The sequence below is a fragment of the Paramisgurnus dabryanus genome, chromosome 8 (assembly GCF_030506205.2).
Source record: "Paramisgurnus dabryanus chromosome 8, PD_genome_1.1, whole genome shotgun sequence".
In the NCBI taxonomy this organism is placed as follows: Eukaryota; Metazoa; Chordata; class Actinopteri; order Cypriniformes; family Cobitidae; genus Paramisgurnus; species Paramisgurnus dabryanus.
Genome location: NC_133344.1, coordinates 26,592,206 through 26,606,479, shown reverse-complemented (window position 1 = coordinate 26,606,479; position 14,274 = coordinate 26,592,206). Strand labels below are relative to the sequence as shown.

Sequence of the window (14,274 nt, the reverse complement as noted above, 5' to 3'; positions counted from 1 at the left end):
AAGAGTTTTGAGGCTTTATCTCCAGATCGCTTTATTGTGTGTACACCATATTTGGTGGGTGTCATCACAATCATGACCTGAGGCACCATCTTTTGTTTTGGTGCAGTGCCCCCAATGGTCAAGTCATTTGAGGCTATATCTTAATATTGGTTAATCATATGTATATCAAATTTGGTGGGTGTCATCACAATCATGACCCGAGGCACCATCTATTGTCTCGGTGCAGTGCCCCCAGTGGTCAAGTCATTTGAGGCTATATCTCAACATTGCTTAATCATATGTATATCAAATTTGGTGGGTGTCATCACAATCATGACCCGAGGCACCATCTATTGTTTCGGTGCAGCGCCACCAAGTGGTCTCAAGATTTGAAAAATTGCTATTTTTGCCTTAATCTACTGAAAACTTAGATCTAAAATCAAGACAGTCATTACTGATACTTCATTTTGTGCCCTTTTTGGCTTGACCCCGCCATCACTGCTTTGCAGCTATATTTAAATTTATTTTTTAAATAGGCGGTATTACATACATGTTTAAATGTGCAAGTTTCCCCAAAACAATGGTCCAAACAACAGACCCTGTATCATTATCTCCAGTCATACTTATATCTACACAATCCCAGACTCCCACGATCATCACAGGCTTTTACATTTGGCATTCTTTTTTTTTGTGATCAATATTTTTATTTATTTATGGAAATTTATCCAAACTATATACAGCAGATGCCATGATTACTGCCACACATAGTGTGTACATGTAACGTCCAGAAATAGACAAAAGTACGGGTTAAGTAGTACAGAGATGAAAATCGTATAAAACAATATAGAGTAGGAAATTAAGATCAATGCCCTCACAGTCATTAAAAATGATATCAGCGTTTCAATTTGTCCAATAGGATTTCTGCCATTTCTTCCCAGCTTTCGATAGTCCGATCCTTTGCACCATTGAGTTTGGCCGTGGTACATTCTAATAGAACAATGTCTCTGAAGAAAGATAGCCAGATGAAGTTTGGAGAGATGGATGGTTCAAACCATAGTTTCAGAATAGTCTTTTTGGCAGCCGTACTGGCCGCCAAGAGTATCCTTTTTTGATTAGTATTTAACTTAAGAGTGGAGTCGTCTAATAACAGGAGAAGTAGTGGGTCCTTGGGTATGTCCATATACCAAAAGTCCGAGAGAGTGGAGGATACATAGGTCCATAGGGAAAGTATACTAGGACATTCCCAAAACATGTGTATATATGAACCTATAATGGAGTTATTACAAATATGACAATAGGGATCATTTCTAAACTTCATCTTGTACAGAACACTTGGGGTAAGATAAGCCTTATTAATAGATTTGTAGTGGATCATCTGGTGTGCCAAATTCTTAGAGGCAGTGAAACAATTTCCCCATACATTGTCCCAGTCGGGTTTGGCTATGTCTTCACGTTCCCAGGAATATGTGGCTAAGATAGATGAATATTGAGAACAAAGAATTGAGTCGTAGACTTTGGATACTAAGCCACTGGTAGGGATCTTAAGGTCTAGCCAATCCCATAAGGGGTGTATCCGTAACTCTGAGGACCAGGGGACACCATATGCTTTAAGGGCTGATCTCAATCTCAAATATAAAAAAAAAGAAAATCCAGGTATAGAAAACTCTACGCTTAAATCTTGGAACGACTTAAGGCCTTTGTTGTTATAAATGTCATTTAAAGTATAAATACCGGAATCAGACCAGGCTTTGAATACAAATGGCTTATTACCAGTCTGTATATTGACATTGTGCCATATAGGTGTAGATTTTGTATATAAAAAGGGACCTCCCTTGATTTTTTCAATGTTTTTAAAAGTTTCTAAAGAATATTCAATGATAGGTCCAAGCTTTTTCTTAAAATCTTTAGTTATGGCAGAGAATGGTAGATCTTGTAAGCGAATTGGATGGACAATGTTTGCTTCTATACTGCGCCATGTAACTAAGGAATCAGGGTTAACCCATATTTTAATTGGTCTCATCTGAAAAGCCATCTTATATAGTTTAAAATCAGGAAAGGATAAACCTCCGTCAGGTTTTTTACGTTGCATTGTTTTAAGTCTAATTCTGGGTCTTTTCTTATTCCATATAAATTTACTAATGGCTGTTTTAAGTTCTTTAAGAAAGCATGCAGGTGGTGCAATTGGTATTGTGGAGAATAAAAAATTAACCCTTGGAAGTACGTTCATTTTTATGGTGGATATTCTTCCATGAAGAGCCAAACATAAGGGGGACCATCTGATTAGATCTTCTTTAATCTTGCTCAACAGAGTTTGATAGTTATTCTTAGAAATTTGGGAAATTGGGGATGAGATGGTGATGCCCAGATATGTAAATTGTTGGACTATGGGAATCTGAGATGGTAGATTGAGACATTCCCGTTTTGCTGCATCATTGAGTGGCATTAAAGCGGATTTATTCCAATTAATTTTGTAACCGGATAGAGCACCAAATATTTTAAAAAGGTTTAAACATTCAGGAACTGATGATGATATATCAGATACATAGAGCAGAATGTCATCCGCGTAGAGGGAAATTTTGTGTGAGATATTTGCACAAATAATGGGACGAATAATCGAGGACCGGCGCACTGCTTGTGCTAGCGGCTCTACTGAAAGTGTGAAAAGAATAGGCGATAGTGGACAACCTTGACGGGTACCACGACCCAAAGTAAAGGGGCGGGAAATTATGGATCCAGTTAACACACTGGCTGAGCAGTTGTTATAAAGGGTTTTGACCATATTAATGAATTGCTGACCGACTTCTAGGTGTTCAAGGACCGCCCATAAGAATCCCCATTCGATTCTATCGAAGGCCTTCTCCGCGTCTAGTGAGATGACTGCAGCGGAGGCCTGATAGGAATCGGATCCATGGATAATTTGAAATAGCCATCTAATATTATCAGAAGCAAACCGGTCTTTAAGAAATCCGGATTGATCATAATTAATAATCTTACCTACACATTTATTGAGTCTAATAGCTAAGGTTTTAGCGAGAAGTTTTGCATCAGTGGCAATTAGACTAATGGGTCGGTAACTGGAACATTCTAGGGGATCTTTCCCTTTCTTAAAGGGACACTTCACCCATTTGCATTAAGCTTTGTATAGTTAGAACCCCAGTCATGTTTTTGAATGGTCATGCATCATTTCCTCAGTTGCCGCTAAGACAGGAGAAATACAAATTTCAGTGTTGCACTTCCTTCTTTCAATGATGTAAAAATCATCATTTTGCATCATTGAAAGAAGGAAGTGCAATGTCTTTGTTGAGGGAGTGAGACTACAAACACCCCTTTTCTCTGTCAAATAGGCACCAAATTCTAAATGTATGGTACATTTCGACTACAAATATGACACACTTTCAATAAAGATTAATGTTTCTACGGGTGAAATGCTCCTTTAAGTAGCAGAGTTATGAGAGCTGTGTTTTGGTCTCTGTGCAGAGAACTAATTTTAATCACGTAATTTAGGGAGTTAAGAATAAGTGGTGATACTATGTCCCAGATAGATGATAATAATTCAGGTGGAATTCCGTCATTACCTGGGGCTTTGTTCTTTGACATAGAGTCGAGGGCCAATTTTAGCTCTTCTGGGGATATAGGACGGTTTAGTAGCTCCTGATGGTCTGCATCAAACTTAGTAAGATGCAACTGTTGAAGAAAAGAGATGTATTGTTGGGGACTACTGGAGGAACTAGAGGTATATAGTTGTTCATAAAAAGATTTGAAAATCTGATTGATATCTTCGGGTTGTGTGTATATAACATCATTTTTCTTCACTGCTTGTATATTTGCTTTGGATTCTATCTGTTTTATCCTTGCCGCTAATAACCTGCTTGGCCTCTCACCATTAAAATAATATGACTGCCTTGTGCGATGCATAATGAATTCTGCTCTATGTAAAAGTAACCCCTTCAGCTCAGATTTAAGTGCTCGTAGTTCTTCTGCCTTATGCTGACTGTAAGTATTTTTAAGTTCTCGTTCTGTCACCTGGACTAGATTTTCAAGTTCATTTCTACGACTGTTCCTTATTTTTTGACGATAGGAAGAGAAGGCAATGCATTTTCCTCTTATAAAACATTTTGTGACCTCCCATAAAGATTGAGGATTATTTGCTGAATCGTTATTTAGTTGAATAAAATCAACTAAAGAGGTACGTAGTTGTGTGAGAAATTTTTGATCATTAAGTAAGGAGGTATTGAATCTCCAGCGTTTAAGGCCAGTTAAGAGAGGGTATGGAAGAAGACTTAAGGTCACAGGGGAGTGATCAGAGAGAAGGAGAGGTAATATATCAGTACTATCAATAAATGGAATGTAAGCAGGTGATATCAGCAGGTAATCAATACGAGAAAAAGTTTTGTGGCGAGCTGAGAAAAAAGTAAAATCTCTGACGTTGTAGTTTTTCACTCGCCATATGTCACATACACTTATTTGCTTTATAAATTCTTTAAACAGCTTAGAAGATGCTAAATCAGACGGTGACAACTGAGATCTATCAAGTAAGGGATCATGCACCGTATTGAAGTCACCACCTATTATAAGGTGATAGCCATCGAAACTTAGTATCATTTGTATGAGTTGTTGATAAAATGCATTGTCGTGTTCATTAGGGGCGTAAACAGAAATAAAGGCATATTTATTATGGGACCAGGTACCTAGCACACACGTAATACGGCCGTCCGCGTCACTCTTAGTATGATGAATATGGAAAGAGAGATGACGGGCTATAAGTATCATCACCCCCTTTGTTTTATTAGTGGAGGAGGAAGAGGCGATTAATTTATAATGCCTGTTTTGAAATCTGTTAACGTCACCTGCTTTTAAATGAGATTCCTGTATCAATGCAACTGACACCTTTTTAGATCTTAAATAATCTAAGCACTTTGTCCTTTTGATTGCACCATTTAAACCATTGACGTTCCAAGAAATTACGTTAAGAGCCATAGATCATACACAGCAATGTATACATTTTAAATGAAAAACAAAAATATGTGGACTTACAAAAACATATCATGGCATCTGGAACATTAAATGAACAACAGTCAGAACTGAATGGAAAGGCAGTAAGCGGAGAGTAGGAACAAACTCTCCTGTCCGCCTGAGAAATGACATATTCGGGATACGTGGCCGGTGTAACAGTCGATCACCCGAGCTAGGGCTCACTTCGGCATCGCGATTTGTCCATAACTTTCTTGACAAAGCCGCGCCGTACAAGAATGTCGTCTTTCCCTTCGATATCAAAGACTGGCTTCCATTAACGCTTCGGCTGGGGTGTTGTTGCGTGCCGATGGAGGGGTGGTGAGAGCCTGTTGTTGAGCGAGATACGTTTCAACTTCCGACGGTGTTTGGAGGAGCGTTGTTGATCCGTGGTGCGTTACCTTTACTACAGAGGGGTAGATCATGAAGGAGGAGATGCCTATCTGCGTGAGCTTCTTCCTGGATAAGTTCATCTCCCGTCTTTGAGTGGCGGTTTGATTACTATAATCCGGGTAGAAGTAAAGCAGGTTGCCTATATGAGAAATTTGGCCTGCGGCGCGAGCTCCTTTAAGGATGGCGTTTCTGTCTTGGAACCGTAGCAATTTGAAAATCAGTGTTCGCGGGCCCTTTCTTTTGCTATCGCCGGTGTAGATTCGATGTGCTATTTCTATTTCCATCCTGCTGTTTTGAAGAGCCGGAATCCATCTTGGCAGCTGAGCTTGTAGATAACCCACAGGATCGTCTCCTTCTTCCCCCTCTTTAAGGCCGACAAGACGCAGGTTACTCTGTCTGCTCTTATCCTCCAGCCTCGCCATCTTGTCTTGTAGCGTAACCACGGACTGTTTGACTTCGATCGAGTCTTGTTTCACTTTTCTTACCGCGGATTGGATGTTATCAAAATTGTTGCTAATCGCGTTCATCTCTTTTTCGAGAGAGCCGATTCTTTCTACCATCGGTTGGATCTCCTCCCTAAAAATTTCTCGAACAACGCCGAGCTGTAGTTTTAGCTCGTCAGCCACCATGTTGCGCAGTTTCTCGTCGTCCGGGTCTTTCAGCCGTTTTTTCTCTGGGGACGATGGTAAGAGTTGACGTTTAGCCATTGCCCGTTAAAAGTTAGATACTGTAAACAAAGACGTCCGTTTTGTGTCAAAATTACAGCGTAGCCGGATGATTTAAAACGCCGAAGAGAGGAGCTCAAGACTCAAGCGGCCATCTCTGTCAACAGGTCACGTGATCTCACATTTGGCATTCTTGATCAATGGAAGAGCAATATAAGTGTTAGATCTAATGGCCAATTCATAGTAACTCATACCTTGTGACTTCTGCATTTAAACCATCCCAGTGAGTATAAACAGACATACACCCAGAGCAGTGACAGCTAGCAATACAGCACCAGGGGAGGAACTGGGCATTTGACCTGCTAGTCTTGGGAAATAAACCGGGAACCTTCATGCCCGACTCTCTAACCACCAGACCACTGCCCAGCTTTTATCATTTGAAATTTAGGATACAGTGTGAAGCTCAATATTTTATGTTAGTTAAAGGGGTTGTACGTAGTTTATAGCGGCCTCTAGCGGTGATGTTTCAGATTGCAACCAATAAGTTTACAAGCGCGTGCTCGAACTCATGAGCGATGGCCAGACTGAGATGCAACACACCTGAGAAAGCACCACACAACATGCTGGAAACTCAGGTAAACTCCCACTGCAACGTTAAATTGACTGCATTTAGCCTATGTAGTGTGTTACATAGGTATATTTACGGTAAGATAACAAAAACGGTTAGTGAACTACACTGAACAATTTCAGTTTCAATTTCAGTATAACAGTAAAGCCCCGGTCCTTTAGGATTGTTGCTTGCCACACTGTGCAATCAATATCGTAGTTAAGTCCATATCACACTGTATAATCTCAGTTTCCATCAATGTCAGACTGTACGAGTTTAAAGACTTTTAAAAAACGGACGCACACACGCAAACAAACGCGCTCCGCAGTTTTACGTCATCGATCGACGACGGCTGGGCGAACACACGCTAAAGCGAAGGCTAGCAAACCGAAACAGCATCTAAAAAACTAAAGCACATAATCGAAATATATTTTACATGCTTTGTAGTAATGTTAGCTGACCTGTCCAATAGGATGAAAGCCAACTCCGGATCCGTTTTTATACCCAAAACAAAGCAGAGGTTTCTCCATAATTCAAATGCCCTGCCAACGTTAATCCATGTTTTTGTACGAAGTTGATCCGATTCACGTTTGGCTTTATGAGCTTCAGCAGATTATTTTTTTCTTTCACAATATGTAGAGTTTGTGTTGAAGTCCGTGTTGTGCTGGGAGCAGGTCGTTTCTTAATGTTATCAGACATGGTGCAGTGTAGTTGCTGTTGAGTGCAAAGTCAGTAGACGAGGCGAGAGGCTCGGGAGCGCGCATGCAGGCGACGTCACTGGATTTCGCGCCAAATCCGGCCCGGTACTTTCACATAAAAATAATAATATTTTTTTTCAGAGGTAATAGCAAAACCCGCAAAGTGGATCATTTTAATGTGAGATTACAACCCCTTCACACAAAGGCAATTGAAAAGGGATTAGTTTAAGTAGAAACACTGTGTACAGCTCCTTTAATTCTTTAACACCTCCAAATTGCCAAAAAGTTTTGTAAAATATGGTACATCCCAATATTCACTAATGGAAATGGCCAAGATTCAATATGAGGACTCTAGTTGGGGACATTAGATTTTTTTAATCCCCATCAGTGTTCGAATTGAAGGGGGTCTGGGGGGGTCCCGGACCTGCTATAAACCTCGAGGGACCCCCCATAAACCACAAAAATATAAATTAGGGGGGTCCCCTGGTTATTATTAAAATTAAAATACAACATGAATTTAAAATTCTCATGTTGCGCTGTCACAAAGCGATAGGCTACACTGTCCGTTATTTGTCCCAATTTCGCAATAAACTAATTCAAATGATTTCAGTCTGAAATAAATATAAACTCCCAAGTGCGCCTCCCGCTGTTTTCTGGAGGAATTGACAGACGAGTTAATGTCTCTGTCTGCGTGTCGTGTGGATTATATTCACCTCAGTGACGGTAAGAATGTTTAGTAATCTTTAGAGTTAGGGCTTTTTTATTCTTATCAAACTATTGTTTCATAACAGTGGCGAGGCTACACACTCAAATTGACAGCTGGTCCACCAAGTCAAGAAACACAAAATATATTTTTTGGGAAAGCAGAAGAAATCACGCATAAATGATAATAAATAAGCATATAGTCGAATCGCTCAAATACGCATCATTCAGAAATAAATAACTATTTATAGAAAGCTTATCTTTTGCATGTGTGGTTTATAACCTTGCAAATGTTAACATGCAAGTGATTTTAAACAATTTGAGTGCAAGATGTTAAAGTAAGCTGTTTTGTGTGTGCACAGGCAATGACGCGCACCCATACTCAAATGGACGCACACCCATAAGCGGACGCACAGAGACGCGCGATTCTAAAGCATGCAAACACAAAATTATTTTGAAATACCACAGTCTTGGCACCTATTCTCATAAAAACATTCAGTTATGTCTTAAAGTGAGTGCAAACAGTTCAGAAAGAAGTCAAATCTTTGTGTTGGTCTGAAAGTAGCAGTTCTTATCTGCTTGTGTTTCTGTCATTTATATTAATTAAACAACAGAAAACAAAGGAAAATCACTTCTGTATCTTTAAAAAGATTTATTATATTTAATTTATATAATAAAGAAGAAAGGGGTAAATGCTTATTTGATATTATTTATACCTAAATACTACTGTTAGATCTTACTTTATTTGTAACTTTGTTCTTTTCTATTTTTATATGCTCATCATTTCTTAATTTGTTCTTATTTCATTTTCCTAGCCCCAGTTTTGCTGATCTGAAAATTATTCGATCTATGATTTAAAAACGCAATGTAATCCATTTAACCAATACTAGTAAAAATATGTAAATTTGAGAGTAGGCATTGAGGTCCACCCTATTTTACCCATGTTCTGTTTAAAATGTCTCGCCTTGCCAGTGTTTCACACTAATGTTAGGGGTAAAAAATGTTTAGGGTTTGAGTTAAGGGTAATTTGGGGTTTCTTTGATTAAAACCAGGATCAGATTATTGTTGGTCCAGGATCACATCTTACTTTGTAAAATCACAGCGACCCTATAATGAGGGGGGTGGAGCTTTTACAGGGGGTGGGGCTTAGGTAGGGGACCCCCATAAGCTTTGACATAATTCGAACACTGATCCCCATCCAAACTCCCACTCTATTTATGTATGTAAAATAGTATGAAATTTGACCTGTCAATATTGAACTGCTGTACAAACACAACATACAACTGCTCTGTTGTGTCAACCTACTTGTTTTAACCTTTGAATCATCTCACCTGTTTGTCCTGGATTATAGATGGGTTTATCAGTCTGGATAAAGGTCAAAGGATTGTAATGTCTAAACATAACTTTTCTCTCTTCAGTCATCTTGAAAGACTCCCCTTTAATTTCAGCCTTTATTTTCTGCACTGATTCTCCTTCCACTAATGGAGCCTGATGAGAAATAATCACAAACACATCATTAACAATAATGAAATAAGATGATAATGCAGCAAACATGCGTTATGATCTTGTTTTTTATCATGCAGATTGTTTTGATGTCAAACCTTGAAGTTGAAGCAGCGATGAAACTCTTCATCTGTTTTCTCCTGCAGTAATAATGTGATCTGGTCATCCTTCACTAGATGAACGGTCATTACAAGACTTTCATTGGGCTTCAGGAGACTTGCACACAGTTTAGCTTCAGATCCTGACTGGATCACTGCAGGAAATGTCACCATGAAAGAGCTGTCAAGAGATGATAAATTTAATATCATATTCTGTCAAGTGCATTTGAGTGTCTAGGGTTTAATGAATTATAGAGATTTTAGAAATACTGAAATTTGAATGCAAATATATAAATATATATTTATTTATTGTCATGCATTAAAAAATGTGACAGGCAGCAATAAAACAGAACAACTATGGAATAAAAACAAACACAGTGATCATAAAAAGTGACTTACGGCTCTGTTTGTCCATTTATAGAAATGAAGAGAAAAGAGAGCAGCAGGAGTCCTTTCCAAAAACAACCAGCAGTAAGAGCCATGATGACAGAATGATGATCGATCATCCAGCTCGTTTAGTGAATTTGGACTGTGCCTCTTATTTTATAAGGACTCTTTTGCTATAGGAGGTCCTTCAAAAACATCTGTATTGACCATCTGATTAATCATTCAACTATGCAGTCTATTCAGTCTGACAACTTATGCTAAGTAAATTTGTGAATTTAACCAACAATTCGTAATATTACACACATGTAAACAGCAACTATAATAAAATAAAGAATATACAGCATGCAGCATAGTGCATAAGACCTAACTCAGTTATGCTACCATTATGTAAAAGATGTGAAACTAATTTTAATTCATTATGATTTAGTCCAGAGGTGAGCAAACACTTTTATCCGGCCAGCAAAGCAGTGTATAATCATATTAAACAGTGTAGGATTTTGTCCCAGAATCACTCATTTGATGTGATACCACCAACGTCTAAAAGCTGAAAAACTCAACTGAATAATGAGAGCGCCAGAGCGGCAACAAAATAGACATTAATAGACATTCTGACATTAAAGGCAACTTAATTGTGATTTAGGAAAATACATTTTTCATTACAATTTTTAAAAAATGCACTTTGTAATAAAGCTCAATTAAAGTTTACTTAAAAATTATTTAAAGTCAGTATGTTTTTAGTTCTTTAAAAAGTTAACTTATTTTGATGTATAATGAATACAATTCATTGTGATTACTTTTTCTTTTTTGTACTTCAAAAGAATGTACATGATTAAGTTTAATATACATTTTGTAATAAAATGTTTAAATTTTTTTAAATAAAATTGTCTCAGTCTTAAATTCAAACACAAATACAAAGTTGCTGAATTCACAATGAACTGCCAAACACAGTTGATTTTATTGTCAGAAGCATTGTTGTTTTTGTTTACAATTTATAAAAAATGTATGCATATTTTCCCTATTTAAAATAAATATCCTGTTTTTGCATATCAAATATATTTCACTTTTTAATAGATTACAAATATACTTGTCACGGCCAGGGGCGGACCCAAATATACTAAAGGTCACACCCATCTCAACTCTTCCACCTCGAGGAGTTTCCCAAGACCGCCCCAATGACCAGACAGACGAGTATACTACGTTTAAAATAAACTTTATTTAAATATTTAAAAAGAAAAAAGGGAAAGAGGGAAAGGGCAAGGTTAAAAACTAATATGGCTTCTTCTGCCCTCCAGGGCCACTCGTGACAAGGACCGGGGACAGGGGCTCCTTATGGCACTGGTCCTAGAACCCGTGGCGCACTCCACTTCTTCCTGGAGGCAGAATCAAGAACAGAAAGGTTATCACAATGTGCTTTGATGCGATCTTACTGCTGCTCTAATTCCCCGTCTTCTCTCTCTCTCCTCTGCCTTAGGTTCGTTGTTCTGCGGACGCTACTGGAAGCAGAGACCGTTAGTGGATCATGCAGGGAAACAACTCACAACACTGGGGTTCCTCATTCACAAGGGCATTCTGTTCGAGACACAGGTACGTGGTTGCTGTAGACACAGGTCAATAACACTTCACAGAGGTAGGTTACTCACAACACTGGAGGTCTTCGTTCACACAGAACGTTCCTTGTGACACAGGTAAGGGGTTTCTACAAGCACAGGGCAATCATACTTCACAGAGGTAAGTTACTCACAACACTGGGGATCTTTGTTCACACAGAGCTTTCCTTGAGACACAGGTAAGTGGTTGCGGTAAGCACAGGTCAATAATGCTTCACAGAGGTAAGTTACTCACAACACTGGGGATCTTCGTTCACACAGAGCTTTCCTTGAGACACAGGTAAGTGGTTGCTGTAAGCACAGGTCAATAGTACTTCACAGAGGTAAGTTACTCACAACACTGGGGATCTTCGTTCACACAGAGCTTTCCTTGAGACACAGGTAAGTGGTTGCTGTAAGCACAGGTCAATAATACTCCACAGGGGTAAGTTACTCACAACACTGGGGATCTCCGTTCACACAGAGCCTTCCTTGAGACACAGGTAAGTGGTTGCTGTAAGCACAGGTCAATAATACTTCACAGGGGTAAGTTACTCACAACACTGGGGATCTTCGTTCACACAGAGCTTTCCTTGAGACACAGGTAAGTGGTTGCTGTAAGCACAGGTCAATAATACTCCACAGAGGTAAGTTACTCACAACACTGGGGATCTCCGTTCACACAGAGCCTTCCTTGAGACACAGGTAAGTGGTTGCTGTAAGCACAGGTCAATAATACTTCACAGGGGTAAGTTACTCACAACACTGGGGATCTTCGTTCACACAGAGCTTTCCTTGAGACACAGGTAAGTGGTTGCTGTAAGCACAGGTCAATAATACTTCACAGGGGTAAGTTACTCACAACACTGGGGATCTTCGTTCACACAGAGCATTCCTTACGAGCTTCTGTTGGATAGGTCGAACACACACACAACTATGACCCTCAGTCCGCACAGTGCACTTCCAAAAATACTCACTCCTATCCACCACTGGGTTTCACCACTGCCCGCTCTATCGAGGAGTGAAGCTCTCTCTAATACACGGGGCCAAGGCTGAATTTCACTCTCTCCGTAGGACTCGGGCCACAACAGATGTAAACCTCTCACGATTCGTCCGAGGCCGGGCGGTTTGGTCGCTACAAGCACAGCATACACACAGCAAGCACAGCACAACACCAAGTAATAAGTGTAACTCACCCACGACACTCTTGTACACACTTCACGTGATATTAAATATGGTCTTAGCCACCAGGCTTCGATTCCCTCGAGAGGATAGCTGGGCAATGTTTTGATCGCCGGTTGAGAGTAGGCTTATAATACTCACAGCCCCGATGTGTTGTTTGTTACTTCTCTGGCTCACCCATGCTTTCTTGTCCCGCAGGGCCACTGATCGATGCGTAAACGGCGCTTCCTATACAAATGTTTCGTCCGTGCTTCCGTCAACCCACGGCTCGCCCACTCTTCCCTCTCCGGTGGGGCCAGGGACCTTCAACACAAGAAAGACACACACCAAGCAACTCCTCTTCGAAATATCACACGATGAACCCAATGGCAGTTACTCACTCTTTGTTGTCAATAGCCTCTTGTATCTATAATCCCGTTGGCTCTGTATCTTGCTCACTCACGAGTGAAAAACTCTCCCAATCTTCCTTCGCTAGCTGTCTCTCCTTCCTTCGCTAGCTGTCTCTCCTTGCCGAAGGAACGAACAAGTCAGCACAAGCGTCTGCAAAGCAGCAAAACAACGCACACAAAGTACATACCAAGCACCCCGTTTGATGTCTTCAAAGGTCTTTATATCCTCTACCTCTTCTCCTCATCAGCCTATCAGCAACCGCTGTGTAAATTATCCCCACCTGGGCGAAAATCAGGCTCGATTTCTTCTTCGGGGAAACCCCGGAATTCCGGTGTTCAGAGTAAAGCGTCCGGGCGGAACCATCGTCTTCCGCGCTTTTGGTTCCGCCCTTACAAACCGTCACCTGTGACATCCTCCCCCGCCGAAATGGTTCTAGTCCCTAGAACCGCTTCCTGTGTCCCACTCTCCATACCGGATGGGCGGCCGTCCCCGATTTTCCCGCTGGGGACGCTGTGGTAGGGGCTCTGGGACTTCTTCAGCAGGTAAGTCGTTCGGCTCTCCTGGAGCCTCTGGGGCTACCTCGTTCGCTGGACCCTCTACAACAGGTAAGTTCTCGGGCTCCCTTGGGGCCGCCTGGGCCGGTCCCTCTACCGGACCTCTTGGGAAAATAACCCACCCTTCATACCAAGGAGCAGCGGCCACTGGCTCCTTAGGAGCCACCTCTGTGGCTGGTGGGGGGTAGTTTGGACAGGGGCGGATCATGTTCCGATGAACCACCCGATCCGGTCCGGGCTTCCCTTCTGGCCGGATCGTGTATACCGGCTGCCCCGGCCTCTGCTGCCGCTGCACAATGTACGGCCTAGCCTCCCACCGATCACTCAACTTGCCTCCGCCTAGTCGCCGATTGTCCCGGACTAGTACCCTTTCTCCAGGGAGCATCCCGCGCCGTCCTATCATACAGCCTCTTGTTCTTCTCCCCGGCTGCCTGGATCCTCTTATTGACCTGTTCGTAGGCAAAGTGGAGACGGTGGTGGTGTCGTCCTACCCACTCGGTCACGCTCCCTTCTCTCTCAC

General features: G+C 40.9%; 1 protein-coding gene across 1 annotated transcript in view; it reads right to left on the bottom strand.

The window, feature by feature from the left end:
- Positions 1 to 10,211, bottom strand: part of LOC141279801 (alpha-2-macroglobulin-like) — a 29,753-nt gene extending 19,542 nt beyond the window's left edge. Inside the window, exons 1-3 of the mRNA XM_065281261.1 lie at positions 10,055 to 10,211; positions 9,656 to 9,836; positions 9,386 to 9,542 (exon numbers count right to left, since the gene is read on the bottom strand). Of these exons, the coding sequence (XP_065137333.1) occupies positions 9,386 to 9,542; positions 9,656 to 9,836; positions 10,055 to 10,161 (445 nt within the window). The 5' untranslated portion in view covers positions 10,162 to 10,211. The remainder of the gene's footprint in view (positions 1 to 9,385; positions 9,543 to 9,655; positions 9,837 to 10,054) is intronic.
- Between the last annotated feature and the right edge of the window lie 4,063 nt (positions 10,212 to 14,274).